The following is an 18,721-nucleotide window of genomic DNA, read 5'->3' on the forward strand; positions in this document are numbered from 1 at the left end:
AACGTCTGGATCTTAAGTTATCAGAGAAAAAAAATGAGCACACATCAGCAGGTGCTGGGCTAGTGGCCTGTCTGCCACGAGCCAAACACCATTGGAGAAACACTGATTTGTAATGTGAAACTACTTTATTCTGTGTTTTCAATTGTTTTAATCACCTGGTCTGCTTGTTTTGGAGAGTTGGAGACCTCTGCAGATAATTTGGCTCCCTGTAAAAAACCTCCTGAACAATTCCAACTGGGAGAAGTTTCAGTTGGTTGCAATCTGCAATCGTCACCACTAGATTCAACCAAATCCCCCTAAATCTTACACACTACTCCTTTAAATTCCATCATTACGTTAACAAAAAAATTCCACTTGGGCAGTGTCATTTCTCTTTGACAGCTTGTTTCCTGTTGCAGTTTAGTAATATATACGTAGGTATCACTTTTTGTAGACATGATAGACATTCCAGTCTATCCTGACAATTTTTGCTAACACTTTTGATTTATGGGTTTGCCAAACAGCAAACTCACCCTCTGGAACTGATCACTAAAAAGTTGTCTAGAGTAATTTAATTTGACAGACAATCAAATGATTTTCTGACAAGGTCTGACAGTATAAAGTGGTGAAAGCAAAACATTCTCTTACACTTAAAGGTCCTTGTAGCTCTGTAACCATAGTGAAAAAAGTCTAACACTAAAAATATGTTGACGCCATCATGTATTTTTGACATGATATCTCCTGGATAATGCTGCAAACCTCCCCACTAAGAACCTAATAGGACCCGACAGGGGTCCAGGTTGCTTTACACTAATCTCAGGGATGAAGTTCCCCGCTGCGGACAGATGTAATACACTACTTTTGTGGAAATACTCCAACGAAAGGTTTGTGTAGTGCTGCGGTCTGGGGTGTTCGTCTTGCCAAGGCTTCTGTTAGCTCTCATCCTCTTTAACCAGAACTAATCTTTATCCCCACTTTGAGATGCTCAGTGTTTGTGTGTGTGTGTGTGTGTGTGTGTGTGTGTGTGAATGAGAGAAGGAAAGGAAGTCATTTGGTATTAAACATGCTCCGCCGAGAAATCATTGTAGTAGTTTTTGGCATTTCCCAAGCTAAATTTATTGCCGTCAAAAAATGTATAAATTCAGAACATACTGGCTGACACATCAGGATGGCAAAAGGTTAAATTAATATGGACTGAACGAATCAATGAAAGAGCAACTAACAAGACAAAAAGAGGATTTAACACACACTGAGAGGAGCTTGTATAAATCCCTTGGAAACTCTAAATGATATTATGTATCATTTTAAGTTTCTGTTATTGCCATCTGAATAGAGCTGGAAAGCATGACGATCCTATAATTTGTTATGTGTGCTGTTGTGCAAAATCTGCTCCACTTTAAAACAAGCCATTGTTCTAGTGTTGCATCCTCAGATAACTGGCAATTAGTTGCAGCGGCCTTAGGCCTTACAGGCTTACTTCTCAGACTCTGCCCACAGTAAAACCTTGCATAAGCAAGTCTGTTGTGACCTTTCTCCCGAAAGTTGTTTGTGTTTATCACAGCTGCTGTATTACATAATCCTATGTATAGGTCAGTGCAGTTCACCTCAGAAGCGTTTAGCATGGATCTACAGTGTTGCATGTTATATGCATATCGTTGTAGATTGCGAAAAGAACGCATGAAAACAACTCATCGTGGCTTTAAAGGTCCAGTGTGTAGGACTTATGGGCATATATTGGCAGAAATAATATAATATCCATAACTCCGTTTACATAAGTGTATATTCACCAGAAAATAAGAACCATTGTGATTTTGTTACCTTAATTAGCTGTATATATTTACATGATTAGCAGAGTCCACCTTGCTGTTTCTACAATAGGTCAGAATGGACGAACCAATCACTGGCTCTAGATAGGGCCATTCACATTTTCACACCGTAGTTCTCCTATACTTTCGGCACACAGGAGAAGTTTCAGTTGGATTGCAATCTGCAACTTTACCACTAGATGCCACTAAATCCTACACACTAGACCTTTATGTTCAATGTTTGTCTCTCATGAACCATCTCTCTTCTAGGCTTTCAGAATGATATCAGACCGTATGTATCAAATCCTGATCGTCAAATGATTCCTATGCAAGGGTTGTGAAGCACAAAATATCAGCGGATTTACAGGCGTCTCTTTAGTAATGTAAGTCTATGGGAAAAGTCTTTAAGGGCCCTGTGACATCATGTGACAGACCCAGAAGCTGTAGTTAAGTGGCTTGGCCATTATGAAAATTGGCTTCAAAGCCTGGTACACTTCCTGGAGGTCTGGTAAGGATGAGCACCCGCAGCCTGTATGTAGCCTGAGAGGCAATACCTAGGGCAAAGCAGATGCTTCTACACCAGCTACTGCTCATTCAGTTCATTGATATAAGCTCTGGTAATAACTGACAATGACTCAGACAAATGTATTAACAATCTTGTCAACTTTTCTCTCATCTGACTTTTGTGGAAATTATAAATGTGAGTGGACAAAAGATAATGTTTCCCCAAAAAAGAACAAATTAATAAATAAAAAACATCAAAATAAACTTATCTTAAAAAGCATTGGAAATCAAAAGTGTTTGCACTTACATGTGACATGCAGGAAGAGTGTTGTGGTGTCATAACCCAGCGTGTTCTCTGCCAGAGCTGTGACACGGAATATTCCAGCAGACTTGTAGAGGTGTTTGATCCCCTCCTCAGTCCAGCTCAGGTTGGAGTAGGAAACAGCCGTCCCATCGCCGAAATCCAGCTGGATGTTGGTGCGCAAAGAGTCACCCTGAAACACATCACAGCAGGGCCTCATTCAGCTACTGCACGGATAAGCACAATGTACTCACATTCCTTTTTCATATGACACCACCTTCGCCACCACTGAAAGGCCACCCACAGTCATCAGGTGGCTGCTTTGACAAGGGAACGCTGTGATACAGACAGGAAAACATGCAAAAGGCTGTCGGAAATGACAGTGTACTCCGTATAATAGATAACAGTGAGTGGTCTGATGATGCTGAAATGTGCCCAGAAATAAATCAAGCTTCCTGTCATATGTGAGTCACAAGCGCATACCCTCATCTCAAGATTTTTTTAGGTCATTCAAAAGACAAAGAATACCACAATAGTCAGATATAAAGGTGTGGCCTATAATTTCCTGAAAATGGGTCCAGCCTGAGTCACAAACGCTAGCTCCAACTCTAGGTGAATCTAGGTGCATCTGAAGAGGCTCATGGCAACAACACTCCACGAACTCCAAGAGCTCAAGTCATCTCCCTGTCCTCCAAATTCCCCAAATCCCAACCTGATGAGTATTTGTGAGATGTGTTGGTACCTCAGAAGTACCCCCTATCCACAGTGGGGCCTCCTTGGATCGATCTTTTATCAGACCTGTTGAGGTACTGACATGGGACCTCTTGTGGTGCCTGGCACCAGGATGTTAGAGATGGATTCCTTGAGTCCTGTGGGTTACCAACATCTATCATGGATGCTTGATCAAATTGGGATTTGGGAAATTCAGAGGACAGGTTGACACCTTGATCTCTTTTCCTAAACAGTTTTTGTGGTGTGGCATGGTGCATTGTCCTGCTAGGGGGGTCACTGCCATTGGGGAGTACCATTGCCATTAAAGGGTGTACTTGATCTGCAATAGTTTTTCAGAAGGTGAAGTGTGTCAAGCGGCATCCGAATAAAATCCAGGACCCAAGGTTTCCCAGCAGAACATTGTATTGTGACAAGATAATCAATGCTATTCACTTCAGTTCAATGACGCTGATTGGAGTATTTAAGAGGGCTTTAAAAAAGTACCTTAAGAAATTTGGAAACTTGTGATAGCTAGAATTTTAAAAAGTCATCCAATCGGAAGCCTTAATCCTGATTTTATTAACTGCTACCCTCCATATACTTTTCAAGGAGCACTCTAATAAACCATGTTCAAATCAAATCAAAACTTGACCTCAGCAAACCACTTTCCTTGAATTATGCTGATGTCTATTTGTCTTCATCTCGCCTCTCAAACAGCACAAACTTCAGAGCTGTGAATTGCTGCCTGGGAGTTTTTCAAATAAAGATCCAATCAACAATTTCCATTTTCTCAAACTGAGCCATATCTAATGAAGTACTCAAAACTAACTTGAGTAAAACATTTAAATAAGACTAAAGAGACAAAGCTTTCTGGGTGTTTGCACAGACTAGAAGCTATTTCAGGAATAGTCACCAACCGCCCACATTCAGTCACCAAAACCAAACTTTCCACACTAAAATGTTTCAAGTTAAATTTCACTCTTATAAAAGCTAACCACAACTTTTTGCATAATAGAAAGCTAAAAAAACTGTTTTGAAGTTTGTCACACTACAAAATCAGTCACTGTGGGTTACAATCATCAGAGCAAAACTCCCGAAGCTCTTGGTGAGATTGATTAAGAGAGGACAATTAATTTTACCAAATACCGTTCACAACTTAGATCTACTGGACCACTGTAACTTGTACCGATTCATTGCAGGTGAATGTAACAAACAGAAGGACATAACACCAAGGAAAGGAAAAATCTGCCCCTTTACGCTAACCTGACAGTGATAGACCACTCAGCTGTGACTCAGAATTAGATGGGTGGTGAAAGTCACAGTTGAAAAACCAAAAATGAGAGCCATCGCTGCATCTGTAATTGCATAAAATACACTTCATACCCATCATGTGTACTATCATTCTTTAATACATTACTGCTGCATTATCAGTATGTTATCAATGTGTGAATTTAAAAGAAAAAGCCAAGCAAGATCCAAATATAATAGCAGAATGAAGCCCCTATAGTAAAAGCAAGCCAGGAGAAGGAGGGGGCAGCTTCGAGAACAGAGACCAGGGCCCACTGGCAGGCTAATAGACACAATAGTACATGCAAGGCCTGGGGAATACACACACCTCGAGGCCAGTCCAAGCGCATGTAACATACATACCAACTCAGTTCTGGAGATACCTGAAGGGAGGGGGTAAGATAAGGGAATACGAAAATGCTGAGGCTGACATTTTTGAGATAAACAACTTGCCGAACCAGTTTTAACTGGTTTGAGGGGGGTTTCCAGGGGTCTTTCAGAGGTCAACTGACATAGAAGTGATGTTGTGACGTATATGAATTAGAAAAAATAAGAGTAGTTCTACACATATGATTGGTTAAAAACATGAGAGAGTGAGCAAGAGAAAGAGAGAGAGAGACCGGGTATTAAGGTCAGTGCCCAAGCCTTTTGGATTCAGTTCTTGGTCAGGACCACCAACTCAAATAGGTTTATTTGGATGTCAACTCCAACGTTAAATCAGTCCTACTATATGGGGCAGAAGCATGGAGAACTTCAAAAGCATCATCAAACAAGCTCCAAACATTCATGAACAGATACTTACGACACATCCTGGGAATGTACTGGCCTAACACCATCGCAAACTCTGAGCTAGCAGCAAGAACCACACAACAAGAACAAATTGAAACCCAACTCAAATGCAGGAAATGGGGCTGGATCGGGCACACCTTGAAAAAACCATCCTCCAACACAACCAGACAGGCCTTAACCTGGAACCCTTAAGGTAAAAGAAAACCGGGAAGACCAAGAAACAGCTGGAAAAGGTCTGTCGAGGCGGAACTCAAAAGGAAAGGAAGCAGAGAAGATCGCCCAACACCGAACCAGCTGGAGGAAGTTCATGAATGACCTATGCTCCCCAAAGAGCAAAAGGGTTTAAGTCAAAGTAAGTCATCTCTGAACAAAGAATAAACCTTCTTGCACTGGACTTCTGATCGGCCTCCTGGTTTCTCTTCAGAGTGCTCTGAACTTTCTTTGGTTTTATTGGAAGCAAGTTTTACTGAATCTTGACCAACATCACAGACAATTTTTTGGTTCGAGGGCAACAAATTATCCACAACAAGCTCTGACAGCAATTTAATAATAACTTTAATAAATATATCACGCCTGTTGTCTACGTTTTGCATCTTGGGATATTTAAAGTGTTAAGTGATTGCATACTGCAATATTTTAACGGAAATACACACTATTGGTTTCATACTAAGGTTTCAGACAGACTAAAATATCTCACGTACTGTTTAAGCATACTAAAAGCACGCTCATATGGAATACTCAGTGCAGCCCATGTCTTAGAAGTACACTGCATATAGTCTACAACTCCATACATGGTTAACACAACATTAACCTTGGTAACACTTGTAACATGTAAGAAGTGAATAAATGCACTATTCTACTGGGTCAGTATGATTTTTCTTCATTTAAATGATAGACTGGCACTTACTTGCTCTTTGCAAATGTATGTTCATTTTCATCAAAGTTTATAGTTGCACTATATAATTATGGCATTTACATATAATTACATAGTTAGGTAATTATAGTTGCTCTTTCAATTTCAGACTGAGGGTGCTTACATCTCCGATAGGCTGGATTCATATTTTTTTTTTTTTCCAACTCGTTTAGCCAAGAACAATCTGCTTCATAAAACAGCCACTGATGGTCTTTGTTTTGCAAATTTAGCAAATACTAATTTCCAAAGAAACGGTTTGGTAAACATGAATAAATTGCTGTTTTCTTAATACTTAATATCATTAGTGGTAAGATTAGGAGTGTACATACAGTGTATAAATGTGTGTCACATGTGCATCTGTGCATATGCACCCCACCATGTTTGACTTTGCATGGTGTGTGCGAGTCTTCATCTGCCTGCACGGATTCCTCTGGGAATTACATCTGGCACTATCTGAAGATCAGCACACAGCGTGAGTGTTGGTGGCTCCAGCTGCCACAGCAACCGAATCTGTGCGCTTCCCCTCAGGCCTGCGAAGGCAAACTCCCAGCCTCCCCTTGGCACATTGTAGCGCAATGCTACTGGGATCTACATTTGTAACACGGCATTTGCATTCCAGCTTGGCCAAAACGCACACAGAAACAAAACAAATACAGCCATTGTTCGTTTTCTCTTTCCTGCTCTTTTGCTCTTTCCATCCCTCGCTACCTGAGTCCCTTCTTTGTGTGCCTTCGAGTGTGAAATCACAGGAGATTTGGTTGATGCTTTTGGGTATATTTCACGTCACCTTGCCTGGAAAATGATATCTGTGATAAGTGGCTGGAGAGAATGGAGAACAGCTAAGAACAGGGCCTTACAGTGTGGGCATTGTTTAGAGCTGTAATGAGCTGGCACACTAAAAAGACTCGGACTTGGTGGCGCCAATGTCACTCAGCTCTTCCCTGTGTCTGCTATCCATTCTGTGTTCACGCTTGCTCTCTATATCAGCCACAATGGGATTCACTTATCTGCATGAGACTGATGCTGACCCGCCTCTCTAAATGTCACTCTTTGTGTGCGTGTGTCTCCCAGGCCCGAGCAGATCCAAACATACGATGGCTGGAGCCTCGAGGCTGGGACTCGGTGTTGGTTCGCAATGAAAGCACTGTTGTACAGGTTGACAGGGGTTTGGCTACACGGGGCCAGCATTTGTTCAGGTGTGTGTCAAACCTGAAACCGCAGTGTCGGCCTGATGGGTGACAACAAAAGACACCACAGCTGTGAGTACTTCTGGAAAGTGTGGGGTATTTCCACAGTGGACAGAGCAGTGTGAGGTTTATCTGCAGTGAGGGTAAATGTATGCCATGTAATACTTTATCAACTGTAAGATTAGAAACGTGCTATTTTCCTGACATCATAAGAAGTACCACAAGTGAAAAAAGAAAACTTCTAACGACATCTGTGAAATAGAATAAAATTACTTTGGCTAACATGCCTTTATTTAAAGCTGCATGAATTCATATTTTTGATGTTAACAATAAATGAAAATACGTGATGTAATGTGAATGGTGTCACCTGCACACCATAATGAAATATCACCCAACCCTGGAGTCACCTCTGAGGAGCCTTTGAGCCTATTTTGATCATTATTTTGGTTTTCGTGCCCTCAAGAGAAAAATAAGCCAATGCTTTATGGTTTGGTTTCATGTGTAAATTTCAATATTTAAAACATGACATTTTTATCATTTTTAAGACGACATACTATACTATGACATTTTTATCATTCTTAAAACGACATGATATACTATGACATTTTTATGATATCTGGGACAACATACTATACTATGACATTTTTATGATTTTTGAAACGACATGCTATACTATGACATTTTTATCATTTTTGGAACGACATATTATACTATGACATTTTTGTGATATTTCAAATGACATGCTATACTATGACATTTTTATCATTCTTAAAACGACATGCTATACTATGACATTTTTATGATTTTTGAAATGACATGCTATTCTATGACATTTTTATGATTTTTGGGATGACATGTTATACTATGACTTTTTATCTTTTTTGGAACGATATACTATACTATGACATTTTTATCTTTTTTTGGAACGATATACTATACTATGACATTTCGATGATTTTTGAAACGACATGCTATACTATGACATTTTGATGAATTTTGGGGCGACATAATATACTATGACATTTTTATAATTTTTGAAACGACATGCTATACTATGACATTTTTATGATTTTTGAAACGACATACTATACTACTGACATTTTTATCATTCTTAAAACGACATGCTATACTATGACATTTTGATGAATTTTGGGGTGACATGCTATACTATGACATTCTTATCTTTTTTGGAACGACATACTATACTATGACATTTTTATGATTTTTGGACAACACGCTATACTATGACATTTTTATGATTTTTGAAACGACATGCTATACTATGACCTTTTCATCTTTTTTGGAACGACATCCTATACTATGACATTTTTGTGATTTTTGGGACGATATACTATACTATGACATTTTTATGATTTTTGAAACGACATGCTATACTATGACATTTTTATCTTTTTTGGAACGACATACTATACTATGATATTTTTATGATTTTTGAAACGACATGCTATACTATGACATTTTGATGAATTTTGGGGCGACATAATATACTATGAAATTTTTATCATTCTTAAAACAACATGCTATACTATGACATTTTAATCTTTTTTGGAACGACATACTATACTGTGACATTTTGATGATTTTTGGAACGACATACTATACTGTGACATTTTAATCTTTTTTGGAATGACATACTATACTATGACATTTGTATGATTTTTGGGACGACATGCTATACTATGACATTTTTATCATTCTTAAAACGACATGCTATACTATGACATTTTTATGATTTTTGGGACGATATACTATACTATGACATTTTTATGATTTTTGAAACGACATGCTATACTATGACATTTTTATCTTTTTTGGAACGACATACTATACTATGATATTTTTATGATTTTTGAAACGACATGCTATATTATGACATTTTTATCTTTTTTTGGAACGACTTACTATACTATGACATTTTTATCATTCTTAAAACAACATGCTATACTATGACATTTTAATCTTTTTTTGGAACGACATACTATACTGTGACATTTTGATGATTTTTGAAACGACATGCTATACTATGACATTTTTATCATTCTTAAAACGACATGCTATACTATGACATTTTGATGATTTTTGAAACGACATGCTATACTATGACATTTTTATGATTTTTGGGACGATATACTATACTATGACATTTTTATGATTTTTGAAATGACAAGCTATACTATGACATTTTTATCATTCTTAAAACGACATGCTATACTATGACATTTTTATCTTTTTTTGGAACGACTTACTATGACTATGACATTTTGATGATTTTTGAAACGACATGCTATACTATGACATTTTTATGATTTTTGGGATGACATACTATCTATCAATCAATCAATCAATCAATCAATCAATCAATCAATCAATTTTATTTATAAAGCCCAATATCACAAATCACAATTTGCCTCACAGGGCTTTACAGCACACAACATCGCTCTGTCCTTAGGACCCTCACAGCGGATAACGAAAAACTCCCCCAAAAAACCCTTTGACGGGGGAAAAACAACTGTAGAAACCTCATGAAGAGCAACTGAGGAGGGATTCCTCTTCCAGGACAGACAGACGTGCAATAGATATTGTGCAGAATAGACCAACATGATAAGTTAACAGTAATCCGTATGACACAATGAGACAGAGAGAGAGACAGAGACAGAGACAGAGACAGATGCAGGACAGACGGTAATGACAGTAGCTTACAACAACATTAATGAAAGTAATAATATTATAATTATAATTCTGGCTATTGTGGTACAATATGCTGAAAGTATATATTAATATCTCATAGTATTCATGTGTGACAATAATCATATGTATAATAACAGTAGAAGTATGACTAATGATAACAACAGCAGCAGGAGGCATCTGGCAGGACCATGGCAGCAGCACAACCACACACATCACACTATCCAGGCACCACTGCGATATAGAACCTGAGAGACAGTGGAGCACAAATGCTCCGAAGAAGAAGCCGAGCTAGTGACAGTACGGGCGAGTTAGCAAGATGCAGTAACAGGACATGTGAGAGAGAGAGAGAGAGAGAGAGAGAGAGAGAGAGAGTAGGTGCCCGGTGTATTATAGGAGGTCCCCCGGGAGAATAGGCCTAAGTCAGCCTAACTAGGGGCTGGTACAGGGCAAGCCTGAGCCAGCCCTAACTATAAGCTTTATCAAAGAGGAAAGTCTTAAGTCTAGTCTTAAATGTGGAGACGGTGTCTGCCTCCCAGACCACAACAGGAAGATGATTCCACAGGAGAGGAGCCTGACAGCTGAAGGCTCTGGCTCCTGATCTACTTTTGGAGACTTTAGGGACCATGAGTAACCCTGCATTCTCAGAGCACAGTGTTCTGGTGGGATAATAAGGCACTATGAGCTCTCTAAGATATGACGGAGCTTGACCATTTAGAGCTTTATAACCTTTTTGGAACGACATGCTATACTATGTAATTTTTAGCATTTTTGGGACAACATACTGTACTATGACATTTTTAGCATTTTTAAAACGACATACTATACTATGACAATTTTATCGTTCTTAAAATGACATACTATACTATGACATTTTTATGATTTTTGAAAGGACATGCTATACTATGACATTTTTATGAATTTTGGGATGACATACTATACTGTGACATTTTTTATCATCTTTGAGACGACATACTACACTATGACATTTTTATGATTTTTGGGACAACATACTATACTGTGACATTTTAATCATTTTTAAATTGATTTTGCACATTTTGAATTAAGATATGATCAAATACTAACTGCACTGCCCTATATGTTTACATAGTTGGAAAATGGTTGTAGACAAAAAATGTGTTTTTTTCAGCAGAAAAAATACAAGAGGCTTCATAAAAAGATACATTTGTATTTATTAATTTACCCATTTATTTATATATTCTAATGTGATTTAACTGCATTTTCTTTTAAATTTACATCCCTCTGGGGAGAAAGTTGTCATCTTTTTTTTCCCTATGAGGCAGATGTGGGCTTGACTTTTCGTTCTGTCTAAGCAGCCCAGTCGCCAGAAGGAAATATTGGCATTGTATGTTTCTACCAGTGTGTTATATCTGCAAGTTTCACATATATCATATACATGTTTCTAAAGTGATGTAGTTTATATTTTGACTTTGTCATGGAGGGGGCGTGGAAATGATGGGTGGTGTGTCACCTAGGTGAGCTGCCTGCAAAGCTGCCGGTTGTGTTTTAGCTAGTCATCGCTTTGTGGCGGCTTTTTAGCCACTAACGATAATCTGTCTTTCGATCAGCACATTGATTCTGTTTGCAACAAAGCACACCAGCTTCTGTACTTACTGCGCAAGCTTTGCCTTGTTAACGTTGACTATACCTTAATGAGGATGTTTTACTCATGTTTTATTGAATCTGTTTTAACTTTTACCTTCATTAGCTGGTTTGGACTTCTTAATGTTTGCTTCCGGCTTTCTTACAGTGCAGACGCTCTGCTGCTTGCGCTCCGCTTTGCTTACATTCTTTTGTGGATATACTTGTTTTTTCCTGCTAAAAGCTACAGAAAGTAGATCCTGGATACTTACAAAGCATTGGGACTTTAATTTGTGAAAGATACAGAGGACTACTGCCATATTTTCGCCACTTTTTCACCACTTTAGTACTGTGTGAGCAGGGCTGAGGCACAGTGCAAGCCTTTTGCTGTGTCTGTGATGGGAAACCTGTGATTAGGACAAGGACAAGATGGCAAAATCTGTGAGCTGCACAGAGTGTGAGCGACTAACCGAGATGATAATGCAGCTTCAAAAGAAGAATGAAATGCTACAACAAATTCGTGAGAGTGAGCAATTCATTGACTCTGTGGCAGCTAACATACAAGGTGCTGATGGACAGACTGGTGTATATGGAAATACAACAAATGTGGAGCATACCATCGCTGACTTGGCTGACACAATCCCATGGATATGTCCTAACACCACTGGATCAGCTGCAGAGGCTCCCAAACTGGCCTTCCCTAATGACCCTTCCTACTGGCACAGGACTGGTGCTCGACCAAAAGCATCAACTCCAGCCAGGACTTGGTCTGATGTCACTAGACACAAAGGCAAATCCAGCAGGAAATCAGTCAAGAGAGCCCCAACGCTCACCCCTCCACTTGAACTCTCTCTACACAACAGGTATGATGCACTGGCTCCAAATGAAATATGTGACAATACCAACTACACTGAACCCAGGCAGGCCAAGGCTATCCAAAATGCAAGCAAAAGCCCCAAAACCACTGCTAGACCCAGGGCCAGAAAAAACTATGCTAACTCCACACCTGAGAAGCCAAGGGCCAGGAGAAGTATCGCTAACACCACACCTGATCAGCCAGATACCATCCTGATCGGAGACTCAATAACCAAGCATGTAAGAATGGCAAAGACTGAAAATCTAACAGTGTCTGACACGTTTGTCAGGGAGCTAACCGAGCTGTTGCCAATGATCCTCTCTACACACCCCAGTAACATGAGGATCATCATCCATGCTGGGTCTTTTGACATTCTACGAGGAAAAACTGGCTCTGAGATCCTGAAAAAAGACTTTTCCTGCTCCTGGAGAAACTGAGTGACTGTCAGTCACAAAATGTGTTCATTTCTGGCCCCATTCCAACCCTGGGGAAAGGAATCGAGTCTTTTACCAGACTCCTTGCCCTGAATACATGGCTGAAATCGGCATGCTTCATTCATGGGATAAAGTTTATTGACAATTTTAACATCTTTTGGAACTGTAAGGATCGCTTTCAGTGTGATGGGATTCATCCGAACATCACTGGATGCAGATTACTCGGGGCCAACCTACTTCATGCTCTTGGAAGGCCATACCAAAACAGGAATGGACAGATAAGAGCCAAGGACAAGTACATGGCACAGAGACAGACAGCCTGCATCTCTGCCCCTTCATCTGACCCTTTGCTCCACATCACCCAAGGCATTCAGAGGATGTCTCTGTCCCAGTCAGGGATCCTTGCCTTGCCTTGCCTGCAGTTGAGATCCTCCTGTCAAGCAGTATTAGTAACCATTTACAGGCCTCCAAAATATAGTGCACACTTTGTTGATGACTTTTCTAAACTATTGTCTGTTGTCTGTATTGATTTTGACTGTGTTGTTATAGTGGGTGATTTTAATATTCATATTGACAATCCCAAAGATGGCAGTGTGAAAGAACTTTTCTACATCCTGGACAACTTTGAACTTTCCCAGCATGTAACAGAGCCAACACACAATAAGGGATATATTTTAGATCTAATTATCTCCAAAGGGCTCAACATTTCTGAGGTTGTGGTGACTGATGTTGCCTTTTCTGATCATTACTGTGTTTTCTTTAAAATGGCCATCTCCGCTGACACCAGTAAAAGTACAACAGGGGTAATCAGAAAATGCTATATCAATGAAAACACCTGTACACTATTCACCAAGGATTTCATACCCACACCAGCTGTGCCCTCAGTCTCTGTCAATGATCTGGTTCATAGTTTCAGTTCTAAAGCTATGAATATTATGGACAATATTGCCCCCATGAAGGTCGAAGTTGTCTCTGGTAAGAAAAAACCACCATGGAGGAACGCCACACAGATAAAAGCTCAAAAAAGAGAATGCAGAAAAGCAGAACGCAGGTGGCGAAAAACCAAACTCCAGGTTCATTATGACATCTATAAGGAAAGTCTGCACATCTATAGCTTGGAGCTAAAAAGGGCGCGGCAGTCCTTTTTCTCTGAGATTATCAACAAAAATAACAACAATGCACAGACTTTATTTACTGTTTTTGACAGACTGACAAACCCATCAGCGTCAGTCCCTCCTGAACTGCTATCCACCAAGGCATGCAATGACTTTGTTTCTTTTTTCACATACAAGATTTCAAAGATAAGACAGAAAGTCTGTAACTCCAACAAAGTGGCTATTTCACCTGTGCCTCATAAGACTACTCCAGTTAATTTGGCACTTTTTCACCCATTAAATTATGCTACTTTGACAGACATAGTTAGAAACCTTAGGTCCACTACCTGCTGCCTTGACACTATGCCTACAAGCTTTTTTAAAGATGTTTTTAACTGCATAGCATCAGATATACTACAGATAGTCAACTGTTCTCTTCAGTGAGGCCTTTTTCCAATGGCCCTGAAAACTGTAGTCATTAAACCTCTCTTAAAAAAAGCCTACTCTGGATGCCTCAGTAATAAATAACTACAGGCCCATATCAAACCTACCATTTTTAGGAAAGATCATTGAAAAGGTTGTTTTTCAGCAACTTAACACCTTCTTGGAGCAAAACAATTCCATTGATGCCTTTCAGTCTGGATTTCGAGCACATCACAGCACTGAGACTGCACTTGTAAAAGTTTAAATGACATTCATCTGAGCAGTGATGCATCAAAGATTTCGGTTCTGGTATTACTGGACCTCAGTGCTGCATTCAACACAGTTGACCATAACATACTGCTCGACAGACTAGAAAAGTTTGTGGGACTTTCTGGCACTGTGCTAAATTGGTTTAAATCTTATTAAAAGACAGGGATTTCTTTGTGTCACTTGGCAATTATGAATCTGTGCAAACAAAGATTACATGTGGAGTTCCTCAAGGGTCCATTCTTGGGCCTCTTCTGTTCAACATCTATATGCTCCCTCTTGCTCAGATTATGGAATATCATAACATCTCCTACCATACTTATGCAGATGACACACAACTTTACATAACAGTGTCACCAGATGACTACAGTCCCCTATATCTACTAAATAAATGCATTGACGAAATCAATACGTGGATGTGCCAGAATTTTCTACAACTAAACACAGAAAAAACTGAGATAGTTGTTTTTGGCCCCAAAGAACAAAGATCAATAGTCAGTGCTCACCTTGACACCATGACACTAAAACCTACAAATCAAGCCAAAAATCTTGGTGTAGTTCTGGACTCAGACCTAAATTTCAATAGTCACATTAAGACAATTACTAAATCAGCCTACTACCACCTTAAAAAAGTAGCAAGAATAAAAGAATTTCTGTCTAAACAAGATACAGAAAAACTTGTTCATGCTTTCATTTTCAGCAGGCTGGACTATTGTAACGGTGTCTTTACAGGCCTGAGTAAAAAATCAATCAGACAACTGCAGCTTGTCCAGAACGCTGCTGCCAGAGTCCTCACCGACACCAAGAGAGTGGAGCACATCACACCAGTGCTTAAATCACTGCACTGGCTTCCTGTGTGTCAAAGGATAGACTTTAAAATCTTGTTACTTGTCTATAAAGCACTAAATGGTCTCGGGCCTAAATACATCTCTGATATACTTGTACGTTATGAAGCATCCAGACCCCTCAGATCATCTGGAACAGGTTTACTCAGCGTTCCCAGGATCAAAACCAAACAAGGTGAAGCAGCCTTTAGTTTCTATGCTCCCCGTCTGTGGAACAAACTTCCAGAATATCTGAGGTCGGCTGAAACTGTCAACTCATTTAAATCAGGGCTTAAAACTTTACTATTTACTGCAGCTTACCAGTGAACTAGATATGTAACTTATTGTTAGGATAATCTGTAGCTATTGTTTTTATATTTGTCTGCTGTTGCTTTTGCTTTATGTTTGCTTTTTAAATGCATTTTCTGCACTGTTTTTGGTAGTGGTGCTATATAAATAAAATTGCCTTACCTTGCCTTGCCTATTATTGTGTCTATTATCTATTATTTCCTATCTGCAGTTCTTGTTTTTTTCTGTCTATTGTATTTTAGATGTGATTGCTGCTGGCTGTACCACAATTTGCCCCTCGGGGATAATAAAGCTGACCTGGACCTTGACCTTGAAACTTTAATGTTTTATGACGACCCTCTTTTTTTTCTGAGACATAGCTGCATTTCCATCCATCAGGATTGTGCCACAAAAACCAGATATTCTAAGACAAAACATGATCTTTTCCTAACTGTAACCAAGTGATTTTTGCGTCTAAACTGAACCATGTTACCCACAGCACGATACATTTACATAATAACATGCAAATGTAATGTATTTGCTAAAAAGTACGGTGCCAACATTTTTTTATGGGGAGTGAGTTGGTCTTTGAATGCAGCATTTGATATACAGTTCTTCCAAAATGACAGATAATTCTTAGATGGGGTATAAAAGATATATATTTTTTAAATCATCAAACAAGAAAAATGCAAAATACATTAATTGCACCCGATGTTCTGTAGCTCAAAGCTCATTTCCAGCAGAAAATTGTTTCCATACTTATTTCTACACAAAAAGAAAACAAACATGAATAAATCTTTTCATAAAGCTGATTGAAATAGACATATTTTTCAAATGAAAGGACATTTTCCCTCCATTTCACTGCATTGTTTACATGAGTATGACAGTGCAGTTAGCAATCTATCACATCTAAATTCTAAATGAACTGTCAAAATCAACATTTAAAGACTTTGTAATGGTGGTATTGAGGTTAGGATGGATGTGTTTTGGCTTTGCCCACATGTAGCTGCCTTGAGGCTGTGTATTAACACATCTGCCCACACAGTAATATTTGGTGACTTAAGACGCATTAGCTCTCTTGTATTACTATTGAACTAAATGCTAAAAACTAATATGTTTTTTTTATGTGAAGACGAAAGAAAGACTCACGTTTTGGCTTTTTGTTCACACTATTACATAGAAGGCATGACTGCAAGTAGGCAAGTGAAGTTAAATGATCGCCATTCTTGCCAGAAAAAAACCTGGTCTAGTAAAAGGATTCTTATATTCACATATAATTATGTGACCAGAAACACACACTAAGTAAATGCTAATATTCTTCCGAATCTCTATATATCCAGTTGCATGTTTGCCATAACAACTTTGTGAGGTCTTATGTGAATGTAAATGTGTTTATAGGTTGTTATGTTGCTTTCAAGTGGCCAAAAAATCAACTAGCTTTAAATGTACAGTTTGACACATTCTTGATTTCTATGAAATATTAACTGGGCTGTCTCTATTTTATACCTTATTAAAATGAGTACATCGATGGAAAAACTCTTTTAACTGAAAGGTAGTTCACCACCTGTGTCTCATGGGAAATAAGAGTATAAAGGTGTTTACTTTTCATGTTTCTCCTGTCGACTAATCTTTAAGAGCCAAACAAGTCAGGACAAGTCTAATGCTATGACAAGACAGAGTCTGAAAATGAGCACTGCAGTTAATATTTTAGGTGGGAATCCTCAGCAGTTGCGCCTGTCATGTTCGATCACAATGCTCGTCGGCATAAGATTCCATCTAGCTTTCCCACCGGGGCAGAAATAAGTTTCACAAAAAGATAGCATGAGCAAGAAGTGTAGAACATTTCCTCCCAAATGTGACTAGAGTGTGAAACAGAGAAGTGGCTGATAAAAATTCAAACTGACAAAACAATTGTTAGGCAGATCACAGGGAGCTGATTTTAACCAAGAAGGAACGACTTTGTGTCTTTTGAACTTCTACCCCGTCTTGAACGGGGGATGTAACGTAATGTAGCGATGGCCTCACATATGGCATCAGGGGATGGCACCACAAATCTGAATTGAGCTGAACACTGAGTGACTAAAATACCACAGTACAATAAATACTTTCAAGTTTTTTTTTTCACACCTTAAGGGGACAATTATAAAGCTATTTTACAACCTAAAATAACTGAAGAAAAACCTGAATTTTTCTGTGGGAATAAAAATAATGTCTCTCTGATGAAAGAACAAAAATGGAGCACAGTCTCACCAGTGTCCACTCTCCAACTTAAGCACTGAGCTGGCAAAGCTTTGGTTACTTAAGCTGTGCCAGCGAAAGTGAAGCCAAATCTGATTCATGATAACATTGAACAAAGAGGGAAGCCTGGCTTGCTCTGTGTCACCATTTGATTTGATCTGTCGTACTTGTTGATTTAAAAATGAACCAGTGGCAGAAAATGGACTCAAGTGTTTTTGAAAGCCTCTTAGGAGAGTCTTGACCGCAGTGTTTACTGGAGTTAGTCAGGACTTTCTAAGAATGCATTGCTTATGAGACTCTGAGCCCATACCAATACTCTTGTTTAAAATAAGAATTTAGCCAGTAGCCAAAACTGATATTTTTTGTTGCTGTTGATTAGTTTAGTTTATTTTGTTGTTATTCCCCTTTTGTGCAAAAAAAGGGTAACTGGTTTAAAGTGATTCAGTCCCTTATTATCCCAATCATAGACACACAAAAAACATCTTTAAAACAACTTTAGGATGTTCTACTAAA

At 38.9% G+C, this 18,721-nt stretch overlaps 1 protein-coding gene across 1 annotated transcript in view; it reads right to left on the bottom strand.

Moving 5' to 3' along the window:
• The window catches only part of sorcs3a (sortilin related VPS10 domain containing receptor 3a), a 324,139-nt gene that overhangs the window by 36,751 nt on the left and 268,667 nt on the right, over nucleotides 1–18,721 (bottom strand). Inside the window, exon 19 of the mRNA XM_033623946.2 lies at nucleotides 2,596–2,782. Within this exon, the coding sequence (XP_033479837.2) occupies nucleotides 2,596–2,782 (187 nt within the window). The remainder of the gene's footprint in view (nucleotides 1–2,595; nucleotides 2,783–18,721) is intronic.

The sequence above is a fragment of the Epinephelus lanceolatus genome, chromosome 3 (genome assembly GCF_041903045.1).
Source record: "Epinephelus lanceolatus isolate andai-2023 chromosome 3, ASM4190304v1, whole genome shotgun sequence".
Classification (NCBI taxonomy): Eukaryota; Metazoa; Chordata; class Actinopteri; order Perciformes; family Serranidae; genus Epinephelus; species Epinephelus lanceolatus.